At 36.7% G+C, this 22,621-nt stretch overlaps 1 protein-coding gene and 1 long non-coding RNA gene across 2 annotated transcripts in view; both read left to right on the top strand.

Moving 5' to 3' along the window:
* Window positions 1–9,099: 9,099 nt before the first annotated feature.
* On the top strand, window positions 9,100–11,701 carry LOC115922314. The gene is made up of 3 exons (XR_004063420.1): window positions 9,100–9,251; window positions 9,671–9,814; window positions 11,603–11,701. It is a non-coding gene; the product is annotated as an uncharacterized LOC115922314 (long non-coding RNA).
* Window positions 11,702–11,705: 4 nt separating this feature from the next.
* LOC105441868 (lysosome membrane protein 2-like) overlaps window positions 11,706–22,621 on the top strand; it is a 31,713-nt gene continuing 20,797 nt past the window's right edge. Inside the window, exons 1-5 of the mRNA XM_030981042.1 lie at window positions 11,706–11,760; window positions 12,889–13,030; window positions 13,598–13,801; window positions 20,166–20,307; window positions 22,440–22,509. Of these exons, the coding sequence (XP_030836902.1) occupies window positions 12,950–13,030; window positions 13,598–13,801; window positions 20,166–20,307; window positions 22,440–22,509 (497 nt within the window). The 5' untranslated portion in view covers window positions 11,706–11,760; window positions 12,889–12,949. The remainder of the gene's footprint in view (window positions 11,761–12,888; window positions 13,031–13,597; window positions 13,802–20,165; window positions 20,308–22,439; window positions 22,510–22,621) is intronic.

The following is a 22,621-nucleotide window of genomic DNA, read 5'->3' as shown; positions in this document are numbered from 1 at the left end:
CCACAACCTCTCCTTCGAAGTAAGGCGAATCAACAACGATTCTTGCCAAGGGGAAACGCCTTATCGTTTCATCAATTAACCTGACTCTAACATGATGACCTGTGAATTGCTCTTTCCTAACTAACGCTTCTTTCACAACACAAGTACTACAACCTGAATTGCGTAGCACGGAAACGGGAACATTCCCAGGCATCAACCTCCCAGACACGACAGGCATATCATTGACCATCGCCTCAATATCATCGTAAGCCATTCCAACTTTTTCAATGACTTCACTATCGACCACCGACTCGGCAATGCAAGCTGCTGTCAACTCTACGGCCTCAGATTCAATCTCACCCCCATTAGGCTCATTATGAACAGCATATACCCCGGGACTTCATCACCCCCTAACAACATCATACCCTGAGCCGCCATAGACTTCAATAACAGGGGACACTCCCTCTTCATGTGATTGGGATTCCCACACAAACACCCCTTCTTTTGGAAGGGCTTAATACCTTCCACTTTCTTTGCCCTAGCTTGAACCTCGCCCAATTTTGCATTAGTCTTACCTATTTGATTAGGGCCCTTACTACCCCCCTTCGGATCTGATCGGCTTCTTTCGGATGTCTCTCCACCAAAGAAAACATGAGGTCCGTGTGCACTAACATAAACCTCTGCACACTCCACTGCCTCGTCAAACTTAGTGCATTTCCGTTCCCTGATGAACCTAGCAACCTCTCTTGGACAATCCATCAAAAATTGCTCTCGCAACATCAGATCCTCAAGAGCAGCCCTACTATTGTCTATCATTGACGCACCTATCCAATTATCAAAATGACCTTTCATCCGATTAGCAAACTGTTTTGGGCGTTCAAAGTTCAAAGGCCTAACAGATCTGAAACTACGCCTATACCCCTCCTCAGTGAGATTATAAGATTGCATTAACTCACTCTTAACTACGGTATATTTCTGGCGATCATCTGTACTCATTCCATTTACTACATCTAAAGCCTTCCCTTTCAAATTAGAGATTAGATGTAGTACCCACACGTCATTAGGGATTTTTTGACTTTTCAGGATCATTTCAAACTTGGTAATGTAAGCATCAAATTTATCGTGGGCATCATCAAATTGACCGACAACAAGTTTAACCCCACCTAACTGAGCTACATTATTTCCTCCATCCTTACGCAACTGCGCTAACTTGAGCTCATGTTCACGCTCTCTTTCCCGGTCTTCGCGTTCTTTTTCTCTTCTTCGTTCTATTTCTACCGCCTGACAGCGTTCAGAAACAAAACTACTCAACTCGCCTCCACTAAGACCCATTTCCCTACCTAAAGTAGAAAACTCTTTAATTTGCTCGACACTAGCCATAGCGACTAAACATCGATTCCAAAACTACAAAAAACCTAGGCTTTAACACCAGCATCAAATGCCAAACCCCTAGTGCCTTCTAACAAGCACACTAGAATGTATCTCCCAATGAGCATACAATTAATTAAACCATGCGAAACACCGGTCCGCTTCACACCAGACAATTAACCCCTACTGCCTTCTAACAAGCACACTAGAATTTCTCCTAACGAGAACACAAAATTCAACCATGCGAAACACCGGTCAACTTCACAACATGAACATTCAAAGCCTATAGTAGTTCAAACCTGGAATCTCTAATCGAGCAAAAATACCATGCATAATGCACAACCCGCCTAAGCACTACCATAGTCTATAGGCGTTATCAAGGGCTTAAAGCCCAAGTCCACTCGAAAAATAACTTACTTTCAATAGAACCAGAAAAATCAGACAAACCAATCAAAAAAAGTTTGAGCAAAATCGGATTGCTAATAAGAAAGTTATGAATTTTTAATGACATGAAAAACTTTGAAAATCACTAAACAAATTGGCAACTCACTCATGAGTCTGTGACGTATGGTCCTCACTAACCACTAATTATTTTCTGTATATAAATAATTTAAATTTCCTATTTTCACCGTTAGAATCCTATTTCTTCACACCAGCATCCAAGTTAGATTGTTAGTAATATGTGTTTGTGTGGATGCACAAATAAAGAGTAATTTTTGTCCAGTTAAATCATGAAAAAAATGAATTTTGATAAACTATTTACATAAAAATCAATAATTATGAAATACAATATTCAGAAAATAGTATCAATTCTTCAAATTCATGAAAGTTTTTGGGAAATGTCATGCACGCAATATGATACAAATCATATAACCTGGGCAAAGGCATGGGGAAATCAAGTTTTGGGGGATAAAAAGGGAAATTAATTGGATTAAACTATGTAAAGCAATTGATAAGTTGTGAGGACATGACTTCACAAACTGATAACCATCTTGGCAATTTGTGTTGTGAATCTCATTGTTCCATAGTTTTACATACTTTTTCAACAATTCATAACTTTCTTATTAGTTATCCGATTTTGCTCAAACTTTTTTTGATTGGTTTGTTTGATTTTTCTGCTTTTATTGAAAGTAAGTTATTTTTCGAGTGGACTTGTCCTTTAACCTTGGGGAGAATCCACTAAACTCTTGACATTATTGCTTTTATCAACCTAGCATTGATAATTTCTTTTAACCTATATTTCAACCCCAAACATCAATTAAACATCAAATTCGTATGCGGGGAAAAGAGGGGGAGAAATATCCAATTCCCTTCTTGAAATTATTTATAAGTAGCAATGTCTCGGTGGGACCTCCAAATTGTCACGTGAGAGACTTTTTTTTATTTTTTATTATTGCTACGGACACACAAAATAAAGGGAAATAGAGCTTGTTAATTAAAGTTAAATTGTAACGTTTAATTTCCAATCATTTCTCCTGTTTCACACACTTTGTTTTGGTTTCAGTAATAATACAGTATGTAATTAAACTTATCTTTAACAAAATAATTCTGGATGGGTAGTTTCCCGTCTGACATCGACGCCGGTCACAGCTCGTGTCGTCCACTTGGTCCTGGCCTCCGCAGACAGCGTCTTTGCTCCACTTGGCCCCGGTAGTCGCCCCGGATTCTTGACCTCCGCAGACTGAGATACGATGGTGTGCGTCCCGATCCCAGACAAGAGCTAGCCCCCGACGAAAGCTATGGAGAACCGGGTGGCAGTTGAGCTAGCCTCTCGTCCCGACGTGGAATTACCCTCAGATATTGACTTTAATTGCCGACTTCTAACATGACGTTAAGTCTATTATAGCTTAGGTGGTTCTCCTCGATTCCAGAAAATCCACCTCTTAATATACCCTACGGTTACTAAGTAAACTCTAAAACATGACTACAAATATTTGGAGAGGAAATGATCTTACAAAGGAAAATACTTGTATTGAAAAAAAGGCTTCCTAAATGTGTGCCAAACAACAGATAAAATATGTACACTGAATTAATGACTTCCCCAGGCCTATTCATAAGGAACAATACATCTTGGCCTGAAAAGAAAACATTCGACCTTAACATCTTCACCTGACCTTAACAAAGAACACTCCAGACCAGAGAGCGAAACAAATAAATTTCTTTCCTGACAACGCGATTTAATCGTTTTCAACATTGCGCAAGAAAAAAAGATGAGAGAGATAAACCGATGTCAAGAACAGATAGGGAAGCTCAAGCGCAACATAATGATACCTCTTAGAAGTCCATGGCATTCTTTTTAAGAAAGATATTTGCAAATGTAAAATATGCTTCAAATGGCTCTTTTATAGCGCAAAATGACAGTATATACGCGATTTAATCGTTTTCTTTATTGCGCAAGAAATAAAGATGAGAGAGATAAACCAATGTCAAGAACAGATAGAGAAGCTCAAGCGCAACATAATGATACCTCTTAGAAGTCCGTGGCTTTCTTTTTAAGAAAGATATTAGCAAATTTAAAACATGCTTCAAATAGGCTCTTTTATAGCGCAAAATGACAGTATATACGCGATTTCATCATTTTCTTTATTGCGCAAGAAATAAAGATGAGAGAGATAAACCGATGTCAAGAACAGATAGAGAAGCTCAAGCGCAACATAATGATACCTCATAGAAGTCCGTGGCTTTCTTTTTAAGAAAGATATTTGCAAATGTAAAACATGCTTCAAATAGGCTCTTTTATAGCGCAAAATGACAGTATATACGCGATTTAATCGTTTTCTTTATTGCGCAAGAAATAAAGATGAGAGAGATAAACCGATGTCAAGAACAGATAGAGAAGCTCAAGCGCAACATAATGATACCTCTTAGAAGTCCATGGCTTTCTTTTTAAGAAAGATATTTGCAAATGTAAAATATGCTTCAAATGGCTCTTTTATAGCGCAAAATGACAGTATATACGCGATTTAATCGTTTTCAACATTGTGCAAGAAAAAAAGATGAGAGAGATAAACCGATGTCAAGAACAGATAGAGAAGCTCAAGCGCAACTTGATGATACCTCATGGGCGGTCGGATACCGGACGGTTAAACGTTTGACTACAGCACTAATTATTATTATTATTACATGTACATAAAATGAGCTGTAAAGGGTACATGAGCATTTGTGTACATCAATAACCCACTTCTTGTAATGGCCAAAATCAAACTGATTGGATCTTTCCACAGCGTAAAACGTACAACCATTCGGAACAATGGTCTGAAAATCAAACTATTACTTACTGGCTCTATAGCTCTTAAGTCGATTCGACAACTAATAGTCATTATTTTCCCACTTAAGAACGTGTTTAAGCCCCCTCTTTTTTAGGCAAGTTCCAAATTAGTATTATTTTTCAAATGCCGTTGGAATTTAACCTTTTCATTTTTTGGCCTGCAAATGGGACATAGTACATGTACCTTTAAGTACACTTATATTTTTTTCCAGCAGTTTTGATAACTTCAGTTCAACATGTTCCGTCCAACGTATTTTGCCACTTTTACTCTTTTCAAACAGCTGCCGTTTAGTGTGACAGAAAAATCATTTACTCCGTTAAGAACTGATCGTTATCCAATAAGCATCACATTTGTCTTATCTGCGTACCCAGTGCACTACTTTGTAGCTACTTGCTCCCTCCATTTAGAAAATGATCCTATTTTTCTTATGTTAATTAAGAGCTGAGTTGATGAGATAGCCACCTGTCAGTGACCACCCTGGGAGGTCTAATCCCTCCTAGCCAAACTAGTACAGACGGCCTTTAAGTCAGATAAAAAAAACATGTTTAGCATCCTGCCTTTTTGAAAAATAGGAAGGAGAAGGCCTTTGTTTTCTTCTTCTCTTTCTTCTTCAAAATGGCCGCTCGGTACATTTTCCATGACAGTCGGGCTATTTTTCAAGATGGCCGCCAGCAATTTCATTTAAAAAAAAAAGGAAAACAAAATTGGAAAAAATTCCTCTGTAGGGCCATGCATTATGTTCAAGGTATGACCACACAGGGCAAAATGCAATGAATTATTGTTAATTTATTGCATTTTCTTTGTTTTTTTGTATTTGTGGGGGCTGTCCCGTACCATAACCTCCGCTGCGTACAATCATGATTCAGTGGCTAAGCAATGGCCTCGTTACTGTGAGGCCACAGGATCTAAACCGTGTCGATGTGCTATATTAGTGTCCTTTTGTGAGGCATTAATCCTTATTATTATCAGTTATGACTTAAGGACGTAGGGTCCCCCAGTTGATTAGGACAGTAGCACACTCATGCTATAGCAGTCACGCAAAACAAACACTCACAAATTATTATTCAATAAAATCTGAGAATGTATTCTATTATCTAGATCTATTAGGATATCATTGTCAAAATTTTTCCATAAATTGGGGCAAAATAATTATTCCACCATTATAACCAACAGTGTATATGAACAATTTATCATCTACAGGTTGTAAAATACTCATCAAGTGAAGAATCCTACAGTGTAATTATCATAATCAGAACTCTTATGAGAAATATGAGAGAAGATATTTCATGTATTCAATTGTGTCGTTATTAATCCTAAACGTTTAAAAGTTGAAGATTTTAGGTTAATGTCCTACCGTCCTACTTGTAGCTACTTGCTCCCTCTATATAGAAAACTTCCCCAATCGGTGCCTGTTGATCCCCCATGATCCTTTTTTTCTTATGTTAGTTGAGAGCTGAGTTAATGACATAGCCACCTGTCAGTGACCTCGCTGTGTGGTCTAATCCCTTCTGACCCAGTAGTATTGACGGTCTTTAAGAATTGACAAAAGGGATTGAGTTGGAAAAAACTCTTTTTGGTATCACTTGCTATTGCTTGCTAAAATATTAGGCATATTCATATAATCAATATCATGTCGATATGACGAATGCAGGGAAAGGGGGAATATGCCCCATGGAAAATTCAAATCTGATTTTCTTTTTAGGAACACGTTGTGTGCTCAAAAAAACTTTGCTGAAACTTTATTACCAACTTTGAGCCGACAAATCGTCTCCTTGTAAATATATTCCAACTCGTATCTGGACACCTAACCCCTGGACATCCACCTCCGGATAACCCATATGGCTCCGAATAGTCTCATTGGACAACGCCACCTATCGTCAGAGTCCAGCAGCCCAACATGTAAGCCTACTGACTTTTACCAAAAGAATCGTTAAAAAATCATTTTTTTGTTAAACGAAAAGCCCATTCATCCCGACGTACGTTGACACTAGCTCTTTCATTGGAACCCTCATGTCCCATTGACTTTTGAAAGTTCACCCACCGTAATTTGGTCAAAATAGGTCGCTAGCTCGCCATTGCCTATATAACACATGTGAAACAAGTCGAAATTTGGACGCAATTTCCCATGCGATTGAAAGGTTATAGGTCAAGCACACGAAGGATAACAAGCATGAATTATCATAGATCAGTTCTGATCGGTTCATTATGTCCATTTCAGCCAACCCCCACCGTAATTTTTCCATTTAGTATAGGCAAGCATTTTGCCGAGGTAAGCGAAAACATGAATATTCATGATCGCCATGGACTATTCGATTATTTACAGAGAGGTGCAATTGTGCACCACATCAAACTCCCCTACTTTAAGTCAAGTATTTCATTGTATTATGTAGTTTGGTAGGTTTATTTTAATAACTGTTTAATTATCAGATATCAATGATAGTTTAAAGATATGGAAAATGTTCTTGTATTTTATATTTAGCAAAGCAATCTCACATATAAATTTACTACCAAGTGTCGTCTAATCCGCCGATTGCCGTCTGCTATATACGTCCAGCGAGCGAAAATGAGACAACCGGAGCAATATGACCCCCAGTCAACTACCCTCTAGGACAACTACCCCCTAGGGTAACCACCCTCTAGGATGACTACCCCCGGGCACCTACCCCCTATACAACTACCCCCTAGGACAACTACCCCTGGATGACTACCCCTAGGACAACTACCCACGGATAGTTGTCCGGGGGTAGTTGTCCTAGAGGATGGTTGCCGTAGGGGGTAGTTGTCTGGGGGTAGTTGTCGGGGGGGGGGGTAGGTGTCCGGTGTAGTTGTCCCAGGGGGTCGGTGTCCGTTCTTTCCCTTTGTAGTACTACTTGTACTTCTGCAAAGATTTTACAATCTGTAGATAACATATCGTTGATATATTCTATTGTATTTTTGTATTGGTGTGGTTTATTGAGATAAAAATCATCGACCATGCAGCAGATAGCTGAAATTGTTCAAGTTACACAGGCAAAATTACATGGCATATAAGTACATGTTCATTAAAAGATAAGGAAAACAATACAAGTGTTGTTACATTTAGATACGATTTATAAGTTTTATTATATAATTGCAATTTTTGGAGTAAAATTAAAAAAACTGATATCAAATAATTTACAGGTTTATTGCAACAATGACGGAGTAGGTAGCCCACGAAGTCTGATAAAGACTGAACAATAAAATTGTTTCCAGCGGCTTTGTTGTCAAATTTTAGCTGATGACCCTCTCCTATCAAAAGCACCTCCTCCCCTCCCACGGTAGCAATTCTTGTACCAAGGATTTTTCAAATATTCAACAAAGTGCGCTTATCTTCAATATGTTTCATAATGCCGGTATATTTAGGGATATAAAATTTATATAGGCAGACAACAGACTCTTAGGAAGCAGCTTACTATGCCGAGCCCTGGGAACTTTGATCTCTTTATCTGAGATAATTTGTTGGGAAAACACTTAAAAAACTTATGCCTTATCAAATCATGACAGGTCGACTAAATCAGTTATTGGTCTGTAAACTATGGGTCTGTGGGAGAAACAGGTCAATCTAATAGCATCAGACATTTACCCCTCTAAACATTAACAATCATACTTCGGCGATCTGCCTTTTGAAATCAACACAATTGAACATTACATATATCGGTACTTAAGGATCCACGCAAAACTTAGGTTTGAACAACGTAGGAAAGATGTTACTGCTATCACAAACTGTAGTTACTAAGCGTTGGTCTAATGTACTCTATTTATTGATGTGGCACTTGTATCAGGGAGGGGAATGGGGAGGGGTGTAGGGTGTCACCAGTCTTACAGTTTGGATTAAAAGCGATATCACAGCCTCGTCGAGTGAGGTCAGGATAACTTCCGTCTCTCCTCATTTACTTTTCTCATTTCACTCCTTTTCTTCATCAGTTTTCATATTTTTCTTTTCTAGTTTTCAATACAGGCCCACATGTCCAGTGCTGATAAAACGAAATTGAATAATCTGAATCGAAGTAAACGGAGTCGTCTGGTTCTAAATTGTTGTTAATTATAATTAATTGAATGATGATTATGATAATTTTTATAATTCAAATCGTGTAAAACTACGGTCATGGTGATGGTCCTAATTGCTATGAAAATATTTTTTATCACGAACAATCAGGTGCAGTCATATCAGTTCCACTCGGTGAGCAAACAATAGATACATGACCCGTCAGAATAGGAGTTTCATAAAAACTAAATAGCTAGTCAGCACTGGCAAGTATTTTGATAAGTCTCATACTATTGTTGATTTACTTATGCTAATAGCGCCTTGATGACTCGGTAAATACAGAGTTGAACGCCATTTGCTTATAAGACTTTGCATTTGTTTGCTTCAGTAATCACAGAAGTTTGCTAATTGTTAAGTGCATCACAAGGCCAAATGAAAACAAATTAGGGTGTATGGAAGTCAGGTGACATAACTGTATCAATGATGTACGTGCTATTACCACGATTACGAGGAAAAGAAGTCGCTCTTCAGAATTCACCATAACCGTCGACCACTCATATTTTATATTTTGAGAGTTATATTGATCGTCATAAAAAAAATTGAATTTTAGACCGTGTACAAAATTTAAAGAAGTAAGTACCATGCATGATGGGTGTTCTATTCTGTCAAATTATGTAAGCAATGATGATTGTGTCTGTATTCTATTTTGTTTCGTAGTTACCGCAGTTTATCTTGTCTCGTTGGGTGTCTAGACGATGAACAACTGTATTGTTCAACTAAGTGAACAAATAAACTTCTTGCAAATTTCTTGCATTGTTTTCTCGAAACAGTGTTTACAGGTGTCACTGAATGATATAGTTATTGAATAATTTCTTTTATGATTTTATTATGTTTTCTATTGGACTTGATGATATTCTAAAATGATTTGACACTCACACGTTTTGTGACGTTTCTCCTACTGTAATTGCTAATAATAGTTATTGGCCAAGAAACATATATCGTGCTTCAGCTTATGCAATATTTTTCAGATTTTTTTTTTTTTTTTTCACAGAGGAAGCACGTCATAATATTGAAGATGGCGAGGGTTTCGTCCAATAAGTTGATTTGTTGGGGTGTGACCGGTGCGATCATGGCCAGTATCGGAATCGTTCTCATTCCCGTCACAGATGTCGTCATTTTAAAAGTCTTGGAACAGGTAAGTTACAAAACAAGCTGCCCTATTTTATTAAATAAGAAGTTACTCTAGCAACTTTATAGAACGGGTTTGACGCAGTAGAAAGGAATGTCTTTTTTTCTTTTTAGATCTATGATCAATCTTTGCTATTTTGTTTTTATAGTAACGTAAAAAACTTGATGATACAAAGGATTGAAGACACTATATATACCATTTAACGTTATAAGCTGTGGTGAATGGTCGTGCTATAATGTTGACGAACAGACATAATATTATGCTCTCTCAACCATTTCCTGTCAGCTATACATGTTTTGTCGTTTATATTATTTGCTGATGATTCTTCAGTGTTTTTCTCACATAAAAACCCCAATTCACTACTTGAAACTATAAATCTTGAAATGGAGCTTGTTGAAGAGTGGATCTGTGCTAACAAACTTTCCTTGAACTTAAATAAAACTCAATGTATGCTCTTCAGCAACTCTATTTCGGGATTGCCTGGCAATGTTTACATTAATAAAACAATTATAAACTTAGTTGATTCGTAAAAATTCCTTGGTTTTATCATTGACAATAAACTTTCTTGGAAAGAACACAACTTACATTTAAGTAAAACACTATCAAGGAACATTGGCATAATCAATAAATTAAAAATGTCGTTTCCTATTAATATATTTTGAAAAGTTTGGACTCAACGCTTATCTTGCCTTATCTTAACTATGGCATACTTGCGTGGGGTAATTCGTTTAATTACCAGTTGGACAAATTATTGATACTTCAAAAACGCGTCATACGAATAATCTGCCACACTAATAGGTTAAGCCACACTAATAGCTTATTTTTAGAAAATAAAATATTGAAAGTTCATGACTTGTATAATTTCTTTTTAGGCTGTTTTATGTTTCGATTAAATTCTAAGGAACTTCCTCATGCCATCTCGTCGACATTCAAAAAGAATCAACAACTTATCCAACCCGACAGTCTTCCTTTTTTCACTTTCACAAAATGAGAACCTTACTAAAAAAAAAAAACTTTGATTTATACTGGTCTGGTGTACTGGAACTCATTGGACATATCGCTCAAACAGCTGCCAAGTTTAATTACGTTTAAATATCACTTGAAACATAAACTTCTTCTTCGGTATGAGAATGTTTAAGGTCATCATGATTAGAGACCACACACCCGTTTTTGTTCCTTTTTTTTTTAATATAAATTATGTTACGAACGTATTATGTAAAGGGAACCTTAATTACAAGCATAATGCTTCCAAGGTTTCCTCCTCATTACTGCAGATTATTTTTAGCATCATTTGTATTTAATGACTTGCCATTAAATCGTTTTTATTACTGTTGTATCTATCAAATATTATGTACATATTTTGATACCTTGTCTATACCTTACTTTGTAAATTCTTTTCATATGCAGTTAATGTAGAAATAAAACCTAAATATTTTTTTTTTTTAAATACAAATACCTGTATATGTGAGGATGTTGTAATCCCAAAATCTTTATCCCTCACTCACCTCCTTCATATCTTCCTCTTTCTTTTCCCCTTTTCTTTCATCCTTTTCTTTCTCCTCTCTCTCTCTGTCTCCCTTTCTCTTTCTCTGCCCATTTCTCTTTGTCTGTCTCTATCTGCTCCCTCCCTTCTCCATCCCCTCTAATTCTCTCTCTTTCTCTCTCTCTCTCTCTCATCGTCTCTCACCGTCTCTCTCTCTCCCCCTCTCTCTCTCTCTCTCTCTCCCTCTCTCTCCGTCACTCTCTCTTCTGCTGTCCCTCTCTCCCCACCGTTCTCTCACTCCTATGTAACAGGAGGGAATCATTGTCCCCAGCGCCCTGGCCTACCCTCTATGGGAAGAGGTCCCTATCCCAATTTATTTCCAGTTCTGGTTCTGGAACCTCACCAACCCCGAGGAGTACTTACAAGGTGGACCAGCCAGACTAGTAGAGCTGGGACCTTATACCTACAGGTGGGTAAACCTCGGACAAAGGAATGTATATAGGCCTACATAATCACCGTTATCCCACCCCCTCTCTCTTTCTCTCTCGCTCTCTTTCTCTCCAGCTTTCTCTTCCTCTCTCTTTCCCTCTTTCTCTTCCTCTTTCTTTCCCTCTTTCTCTACTTTTGTCTCTCCCTTCCTCTCTCTCTCAGGCACCATATTCTTTTTTTGTTATCATAAAGAGACCTATGTACATGTATTTATTTTTAAAGATTATTATCTGGTTAAAGGTATAACAAAGTTTTGGGAAATTTTGAAAAATGGGTGGATAGGGATTCTTTACAATTTTGATATATTTGGATACCCCTGTGGATGCATTAAAAACACCAGAAATTTTAGCCCCTAAAACCTTTCTGCTTTCAAGAAAAATTAAATATAAAGATTTACCGGTGCTCCCGGTGAATTTTGATAAATTTCAAATAGCTCCTACGGCCGTACAATGGTAGCTGTGACCATGAAAATCTCAGAATATGTAGTTGTGCTATATAATTTCCGAACAAGAATAGCTAATCGGTTGATTTTAGTCAATAAACATTGTTGTATAGCTTAATTAATATCTTGACCTTGAGAGGGAGCTATTCAACATAAAGTGTTTATTATTTACAATTTCATAACTTTAGAGGCGATTTCGACCGCGACAACGATCACTAAATATTGTAGGATCGTATATGCTTCCAATATATTCATTTGAACCAAATTCATGACCCCATACCAAAACTTTGTATTACCTTTAACCAAAATGTCTAACTCAATACATCAATTGATTTTTTTTTTAAGGAAAATCAAAAAAGGTATCAGTTTTCAAAAATATCACAATTTTCCTCCTTTTTACTTTTTGACACCCCATTCAAATTGGTCTGGCGACTCCCCTGAAAATGTTGACAATTAGGTAACAAAATTTACTTGTTGGACATCGATCTCTTTCACACTCTTAATCAAGCATATGGCTTTCCATTCATACATTTAAGTGATTATACAATTAATGATATATGTAATAATAATAATAATATTTAGCTTTTATGATGACGATGTATCTCTATAATTATCAAATAAAATCTAAATAAAATCAAACTCTTTAATTTCTCAACCACACACCAGGGAGTATCGTCCGAAGGTAAACATAACTCATTACGATAACCGGACAGCAAGCTACCTCAACATGAAGAGTTTTGTCTTTGATCTGGAGATGTCTGTCGGTCCCGAATCAGACACCTTCACCGCAATCAACGGTCCTGTCTTTGTGAGTAAGATACATGACTGTGGCAAATGAAGGACATACTCCTAATACGTACTTACAAGTCGAGTCCTTCTCAATTTCCCATCCAAATGGCACCTGATAATCTGATAAATTTGGCATATGTGTCTTTATTTTTGCTAGTCCGAAATCTTTATGTGTAGATTGCAACCTGAAAATTTGATGACCTTTCCTCTCTTTTTGATTTGTCAAAATTTGGTACTGACTTCTGTGCCTCTCCATCCTGCAAAAACATAGATCCTCCCCTTCACAGTGGATTTTGGATGAGTAGAAATGGCATCTTCCATGTTTTTCACTCGATGTTAAAAGGTCCACGGAGCCAAAACCAAGTTGTTGAACATTTTGTCCCATGAAAACTCATCACTTATCTGAACTCAATTTTAAATTCGGGGTGGTATTTTTGTTTAGTAAATTCTTATCTCGAATCACAATGAAAAACTCAGTCCCTTATCGAGTATGCATAATACTCAGAAACGTCACAGTTCTTTAGTAGTCAAGTTTTGAACCATCAGCGTTCCTTTCATTTCATGACATTTCCTCTTAACCTCATAGACTATTGCCCACTGGCTCAAGAACGCCCCGGACTTGGTGCAGAAGGCTTGGGAGCTCATTCACGAGCTTTCCAAAGCAGATGTCATCATAGAACTGTCAGTGGATGGCTTCGTCTGGGGCTATCCGGACAAGTATTTGGAACTAGCCCAAAGGATTCTTGGTAAAGAAGTCATTCCTTTTACCAACTTTGGGATACTAATGGGGGTAAGCGGTTTCCGTTGTGTTCATATTGTCTAGAAGTCGCCGTTTCTCTTTTCACAATCTGTCATTGCCCATCCTGTGTTTTTCTCACTGTTTCAATCTCTCTGTCTGATTGCCTGTCTTTCTCCTTTTTGCCCTTCGCCCCTTCCCACTTTTCCTTTCTCTCTCTCTCTGTCTCTCTCTATTTCGCGCCCTCTCTCTACCTCTTTCTCCCCCTCTCTCTCTTTCCACGTTCTTTAATCCCACACTGGTCTACCAATTTCAATTAATTATTGTCAGTACTCCTTCTCGCTCTAAGTATATCCTGCTCTCTCTCTCTCAGTACAATACTGGTCATGATGGTATTTTGGTCGAAACAGGTGTCTGCCCCCATCTCTCCTACCAGTTTCATTTGTTTATTTATCATCCCTTTTCGCTTTATTCCATCTCACTCTTTCTTATTACAATAATAGTTAATATGATGGACATCTCTTTTGTGTATACCGATGATTGTTTCTTTCTCTCTGTCATTTTCATCCTACCTCTATTGAAACGAGTGTCAGTTTTATTTAAAATTAATAACAACTAGAATTTAATTTGTCACGAGGACGAATAAGGTGGTCTGTCTTCAAGTCTTATAATAGATTATAATATTTACTATATTGAAAAAGGGAGAAGTTATATAGATATGTAAACAATGATGATCATCATGATGATCATCATGATGATGATCTTGATAGTAATGGTGATGACGATGTTGATGATGATGATGATGATCATGATCATGATGATGTTGATGATCATCATCAACAGACCATGATGACATCTGATTGAAAAAAAATGAGGAGACATTTAGATAGCATATAGTCTCAGCTACAACATACTCCAAAATCAACAAAAACCAAGCGGAAATAACGGCGATATTGCTCGCAAAAGACAGGAATGAAGAATCCAGATTTGAGAAAAAGTCATCTCCCATAGGGACTACACTAAAAAAGTAATGGATCAAGTGATAATAGGGGAATAATAAAGTAAATATATTTGTTTTTAACATTATTTGTGATTCTACGTGTTTTAATAAGCAAAGGAAAAGGTACAGTGAAAGGTCAAAAAGAAAAAAAAGGTGAAGAAATTTTTTTTTTTGAGACGCCCGGACTCGAACCAGGGACCTCGAGGTCGGAAATCAAGTGCGTTACCGATGTACCAAAACATTTCCCTTAGAGATTACACGTAAACGGAAAATGGAATTATCAAATGGAAGTATCAAATAAAAATCAAATGAAAATTCGTGAGAACTAGATTTGTAGAAAATTGTCTCAGCTAGAACATATCAAAATTTGGAAGACAATCGATCAATTTTTACAAAGATACAATCAATTTTCCAAAAATATGCTGACGTCATAATATGCAAATTGGAATTTTGAGTTCGGAGGCCATTTTGATGACGTCAGAAGTTAATTGAGGGTCAAATGAGACATGAAAAAATATCTCCGAATCATACTCTATTAAAATATGAAACAAAATTGGTGTCACCTTGCATCCTAAAGAGCTACAATGGATTTTGTATAGGCATGTTTTTGCCCATATATGCTATGTATTACAAGAGCTCGCGCGCACGGAAATTGTTGTTAAACGGTCGATCATTCCGTTATTAATAGTCATAAAGACACAAACATGGTATCAATTTGTTTGTAAATATATGTGGAATATTATGAAAGAAAAAAAATGGCGATTCTATGTTGTGCAATAGTTTAACGCGCGAAAACGCGCACGCATACGCGTGTGCGCGATTTTTTATAAAATGCTTAGAATGGCCTAAAACGTATGCAAAATGATTTTGAGACGATTTTGAGCATTTAAAAATTTTGCACGCGCATTGACGCGCGGACATACGCGCACGCGCGTGTTATTTGACCTGAAATTGACCGGACGGATATTGACCTTGATCATGATAAATATGAATGAGAAATAGCTTTTGGTTATGAAGATATGATCATGAGTTGTTTTTCGTAAAATTTTACAAAATGGCGCCTAGATGACGTCATCAGTAAAGGTCAATGTTGAAAACATTATTGTGCTTTGTACATATGCCTATACATATGTGTGCCAAATTTGAAGGCATTTGATTGAGCCATTTTCAAGTAATCGTGCTTACAAAAAAGTAGTTAGATGTAAGAAAAATAAATAAATAAAGGCAATTCTAACGAAATTATAAGGTGGTCTGTACGTTATACAGCCCACCTGATAAAGGCAATTCTAACGAAATTATAAGGTGGTCTGTACGTTATACAGCCCACCTGATAAATAAAGGCAATTCTAACGAAATTATAAGGTGGTCTGTACGTTATACAGCCCACCTGATAAATAAATAAACTAGATTTGTAATACTTGTTTGGAACAGTATAGGTGGGCTGATCCAACAAAAATTGAGACAAAATGAAGGGTACATTTGAGATAGCTTTTTGTCTCAGCTATAAAATACTCGAAGTTCAGCGTAAATGAAGCTAAAACGACGTAGATATTGCTCGCGAAAGACGGAATGTAGAATCAAGTTTTGAGAAAAAGTCATGTCCCATAGAGAATACACGCAAAATGTGAAAAATTGACATGCCTCCTTAAATCGCAAAAATACGCCATGATGCCTTTGTCAAAATGAAAAATTGTGCCAACTGGATTTGTATAGAACTGTCTCACCTAGAACATATCAAAATTTTGAAGAAAATCGATCAATTTTTACAAAGATACAATCAATTTTCCAAAATATGCTGACGTCATAATATGCAAATTGAAATTTTGAGTTCGGAGGCCATTATGATGACGTCATGAGTTAATTGAAGGTCAAATGAGACATGAAATCATATGTCCGATTCATACTTCATCAAAATATGAAACAAAATAAGGGTCACCTTGCATCCTAAAGAGCTACAATGGATTTTGCATAGGCATGTTTTTGCCCATATATGCTTTGTATTACAAGAGCTCGCGCGCACGGAAATTTATCTTTAACGGTCGATCATTCCGTCATTAATAGTCATAAAGAGATAAACATGGTATCAATTTTTTTGTAAAATATGTGGAATATTATGAAAGAAAAAAATGGCGATTCTATCTTGTGCAATAGTTTTACGCGCAAAAACGCGCACGCATGCGCGTGTGCGCGATTTTTTATAAAATGCTTAGAATGGCCTAAAACGTTTGCAAAATGATTTTGAGACGCGCGGACGTACGCGCACGCTCGCGTTATTTGACCTGAAATTGACCGGACGGATATTGACCTTGATCATGATGAATATGAATGAGAAATAGCTTTTGGTTATGAAGATATGATCATGAGTTGATTTTCCGAAAATTTTACAAAATGGCGCCTAAATGACGTCATCAGTCAAGGTCAATGTTGAAAACGGTATTGTACTTTGTACATATGCCTATACATATGTGTGCTAAATTTGAAGGCATTTGATTGAGCCATTTTCAAGTAATCGTGCTTACAAAAAAGTGGTTAGAAATAAGAAAAAGATATAAATAAATAAAGGCAATTCTAACGAAATTATAAGGTGGTCTGTACGTTATACAGCCCACCTGATAAAGAATAAATAAATAAAGAAAGAAAGAAAATTCTAACGAAATCAATAGGTGATCTCTCATAGACAGACCACCTAATAAAGAATAAAGAATAAAGAAATAAAGAAAGAAAATTCTAACGAAATCAATAGGTGATCTGTCATCGACAGACCACCTAATAAATAAAGAATAAAGAAAATTCTAACAAAATCAATAGGTGATCTGTCATCGACAGACCACCTAATAATAACTACATTAATGAGGCGCTTAATACAGGCGTTTCTAGGCGCACAGGTGGTACTGTATAATTCAGTTTAATTTTCAACATGGTCAATAGCTTAAAAGCAACAAAATAAAATATTACTAATACTAATTACTAATTTATCTCTCTAACTCTACCCTGCTCTTTCTCAGACCCGACAAAAGTGATGATGGTATTTTGGTTGATTCAGGTGTCTGCCTCCCCCCCCCCTCTCTCTCTCTCTCCCTCTCTTCATTCTCCAACCAGTTTCAGTTATATATTTAACTAATACTCATGCTCGTATCTCCTGATCTTCTTTTCCGTACAAGTGATGGTGTTTGGTCGGCGCTTAACGGTGCACCCCCCCCCCACTTCCCCCAAAAGTGATGATGGCACTTTGGTTCATTCAGTGTGTTTGCCTCCCCCTTTCTCTCTCACTCTCTCATTCTCCAACCAGTTTCAGTTATGTCAAGTTTCAAGTTTTACTGTTCCACATTTTACAGAAAATATAGACATACATATATATAATAAAAATTATACAATTCAATTGTAGGATAAATGAGCACATCTCAATGATTCTCAATTCATATAATAGATTAAGTAGAATGTGAGGAACCTATTAAAAAGCAGTGCTTGTATAATATAGGTTCCTGGAAAAATAAGTAATGTAGATGAAAAACAGTAGCAGTAGAGAAAGACGTAATTTAGAGGAGAGAACTTACAACACACAAAAAGGGACATTTGTATACAAAATAATGCATCAGCACCAATACCCAGAGTCACCCGGTTAAAATGCGTAGTCATCCGTGCAATTTAGTAAGCATAGCACAAAGTGATTAGTTTAATATGCATCATTAATGAACAATTAAGATTAGCATTGCAGAAAAAAGTACTGTGGGGACGGCAAACAATTGTATTAGATGTAAGAATTTAAAAGAAAAATTCGAAGTTTGCATTTAAAGGTACTATGTCCCATTTGCAGGCCAAAAAAATGAAAAGGTTAAATTCCAACGGTATTTGAAAGACAATACTAATTTAGAACTTCCCTAGAGAAAGGGGGGGGGGGCTTGAAAATGTCTTTAAGTGGGAAAATAACGACTATTATTTTTCACATCGACTTAGTAATAATAGTAAGTAATAGTCTGATTTTTCAGACCATTGTACCGAATGGTCGTTCGTTTCATGCTGCACAAAGATTTAATCAGTGTATTTTCGGCCATGACAAGAAGTGGGTTATTGATGTAGACAAATGATTATGTACCCTTTACAGCTCATTTTATGTATGTTATTACCAAAGATGAAAAAGGGTCAGTCAGTCACTCAATGGTGTCTGACAGTGAAGTCTAGAAAGTAAACGGGTTTCCTTGCATAATTTGAATATTGGGACGCTGCTAACGTTTAAATTTCACAGATAGAGCATACATGACATATTCATAATTCCTGCACAGTTCTACAGAATTTGATGTTGGCTGCAAAAGGGACATAGTATCTTTAAAGCAATTTAACGATGGTGCTTTCTTAACCTCCGAATCCAAACCATTCCAAAAAGAGGGACCGGTATACATGATTGTTTTGGGGGCAAAAACTGTCCGGATTGGGGGGAGATTGAAATGGTCTATTTGTCTTTTGGGATAGGAGTAAATAACGCTGTTCAAAGCGAACATAGGAGGGAATATATTGGGCAAATTATCCTTGCTTAGCTGATACATGAAAATTCAGAGGAAATAAATGTATAAATCAGGGACTTTCAGAAAACGATTTGCAAGAAATAAAATTTTGTGTGGGCCTGGAAATCTGCCAGATTTATTATTCTTATTGCTCTCTTTTGGATCATAAAAATTGATCTTTGTTATTGAACAATTTCCCAACGCTAGCACCCCGAAATTTAGATCCGGTAGCGACAGAGTTGAATATAATATTTTTAAGACATGAGATGCAAAAAAAGATTTCAACTTTAGTATTTATTACACCTACGTTCCTAGACAACAGTTAGCATAAATGATCAATTTGAGTTTTCAATCAATAAAAAGACTAAGAAATTGAGTGGAGTTTATCTGGGTTAAGGGTAATCCATTAACCAAAACTGGTAGCTGACATAGTGTATTGCTGAAAATCATATAATTAGTTTTTTTCAGATTCAGGGATAATTTGTTTGCTTGTATCAATTCAACTACAAAAAGCAATTCAAAAATCAAGAAGAATTCTATAGGATCGGGATGTGAGCAAAAAATGCTTGAGTCGTCTGCAAAGTGTAGGAACGAAAGAACCATGAATGAATTTATGAAATCTTTTATATAGATAATAAAAAGAAGCGGGCCCAAGAGAGCCTTGTGGTACCTTACAAGTTATTGATCAAATACTTGTGTTACAATCATTAATAGAGACAAATTGGGTTCTGTTGGTAATAGTTAATAATAACTAGCTCTAATTTTCTCCTTCATGATCTTCTTTTGAGAACAAGTGATGGTATTTAGTCGGCGCTTAATGGTGCCCCCCTCCATCTGTCTCCCTTTCTTACTCCCTTTCTGTAATTCTTAAAATCCCATCTTAATTGATACCACTATATATTCTATCTTCCTCTATCAGTATAACAACAGTGATGATGGCTTTTGGTCGGTGTATACCGGTGAAGATGATCTTATGATGCTCAATCAAATGGATATGTGGAACAGGGAGAAGTTACTACCTTGGTGGACTACAGACTACGCCAATGCCTTGAATGGAACAGGTCAGTAATATTGGTGACAGTGGTACTGAAAATAGTGTTAATTATTAAAATAATAATAATCAACCAATGAGAAACATATAGTTCTACTAATTAGGCTTGATAAGGAACAATGAAATAAGAGTTTGCCTTTCGAACATTTCGCGGTTCTTTTTCATACTTTGCCAATTACACTATTATCCGATACACCCGATTTTTCATAGACTCTTGTCTGTTTACTTTCAAAAGAGGATGCAACCAACATACCCTTAAAAACACCCCCAAAATTAATGGTGATAATATCGATAATAATTTTTAAAAATCAAACAAGAATGACGACAACAGTAGTAATAATAATAATAATACAAACAATAATAATGATGGTAATAATAAAAGAAGAGGAAAAAGAAGAAATAAAGAGGAAGAAATATTATAATTATGATTATGATAATAATCATTACATTCATACAGCGCTTTATACTAATTTCTCTGTGCGCTTTACTACTATTACCCCGGTTTTAACCGAATTACCCTGAAAGGCGCCCTGCCCTGGCATTCAAGGAATTTATCTTTCCGGGTACCCATTTATTTCAAGTGGGTGGAGAGTGGTAAATGGACACCAATGTTTTGCCAACTAGTGCCATATCAGTGATTCGAACTGCATACCTTGCGATCCATAGTCCGATGACATACCCACAAGACCGGCCACAACACCTTCAGGTACCCGTCATATGGAAACGTTTGCTTGTATTTGTCTCATAAAAGAATTTGATCACAAACTGACTCCCACACGGTGCTGACTGTTGAGTACTCAGGGGTCACAGGCCACTGGCTTCATCGGGCAGGTAGTTCCATTATGTGAATGGGTAAATTAACTATTACAAAATGAGGGGACTCATTACATTGTACAATAGGGACACACATTGTTTTTATTGTGCAGAACATACTCTTTTATTGACTTACTTATTGCATGAAACTATAAAACCAAATTGCATTTTGTATTCTAACAATAATTGGAGTAAAAAGAATAATAACAGGTGAATGAAATGCATAAACACCACAAACACCTGGGGAGGAAGCATTCATAAATTTGAATACATATAGTTGATAAACGACTCCGATGAAACTATAAAACCAAAATGAATTTTGTGTCCTGGCAATTGGAGTACAAAAGAATGATAGCAGGTGAATGAAATGCTTCAACAGCAACACAAACACATGGGTAGCTAAGGAGCATCCATAAATTTGAATAATTTAGTTGATAAACGACTCCGCATGTGGACGTTTGTTGGAGCAGAAAGCAGTAGATTCTTAACAACACGAACCCATTTAACAGAATGTCGGAACATCAATTAAATTTGGCGCTGTTGGAAAATGCATCTTTCTACCCTGCGACTTTATGGTACGATCCAGTAAATTAAAACAGTAAAATGGCTCTTATTTTAAAAATACTCATTAAATAAAACCCAAAACTTCAGTGATATCAGAAAAAATATGTTAAATCTTACTAATAGTTAAAAAAAAGATGTATAAACATTGTGAAAGTGTCGCATTTTACGATAAAAGACGCCGATTTGGCGAAGATGACGTCATTAGTGCGCTTGCATCAGGGAATTCAAGGTCAAAAGGTCAACTCAGACACTGATAAGTTATTGGTCGAGCCTTTTTGTTTCCTTTATTCCGACAAAATTATACAGTCAATCAAAACATGTTTAATACCAGAAGAAAGCTAACGATTAGTATTTTCATTAACCGCTCGCCCCAAAGTCGCTTGACCACAGTGAAACGAGTGAGAGCATGCGAGAGCGGCCAAAGTGTGATTGAAACTCGCTATTTGCTCTTCTCTAACGCAAAAAGAGACGGCTTTGTGCTGGATAAATGTATTTTTTCCAACAAAAGTACAGAAAATTTGCATATGGTCTTTCTATATTATACTTTATGAAATGTTACCCGAGTGAATTCCGGGCGCCCCAATGCTGGAAAGAGACGCACATTTTAGAAAACTTCACTTTTTCATGGAAAAATGCTTATTTGTTCTATGCACGCAAGTCAGATTGAGCGGATGATACAACGTTTCCATATGGGCGTCTCCGCCTAGATAAATATAGTAGTTGTCAAATATTATTATAGACTATTATTTTTTCTCCACATTTCAGATGGGACGATAATGCATCCATTCGTAGACAAAGATGAAGAGGTGTATGTTTACTCTACCTATGTGTGTCGGTAAGTCTAACAACTCCCTAGGGAATGGAAATCAGCTTTTGTGATTTTGTCTTGATTAATTAGGGATCCCTTTGTTTTTGAGTGGAAATTCACGCTCATATTAGTGGAATCC

The sequence above is a fragment of the Strongylocentrotus purpuratus genome, unplaced genomic scaffold, assembly GCF_000002235.5.
Source record: "Strongylocentrotus purpuratus isolate Spur 01 unplaced genomic scaffold, Spur_5.0 spur5_scaffold_11, whole genome shotgun sequence".
Lineage (NCBI taxonomy): Eukaryota > Metazoa > Echinodermata > Echinoidea > Camarodonta > Strongylocentrotidae > Strongylocentrotus > Strongylocentrotus purpuratus.
Note: the sequence above shows the minus strand (reverse complement) of the source record. Positions and strands in the feature narration are given on the sequence as shown.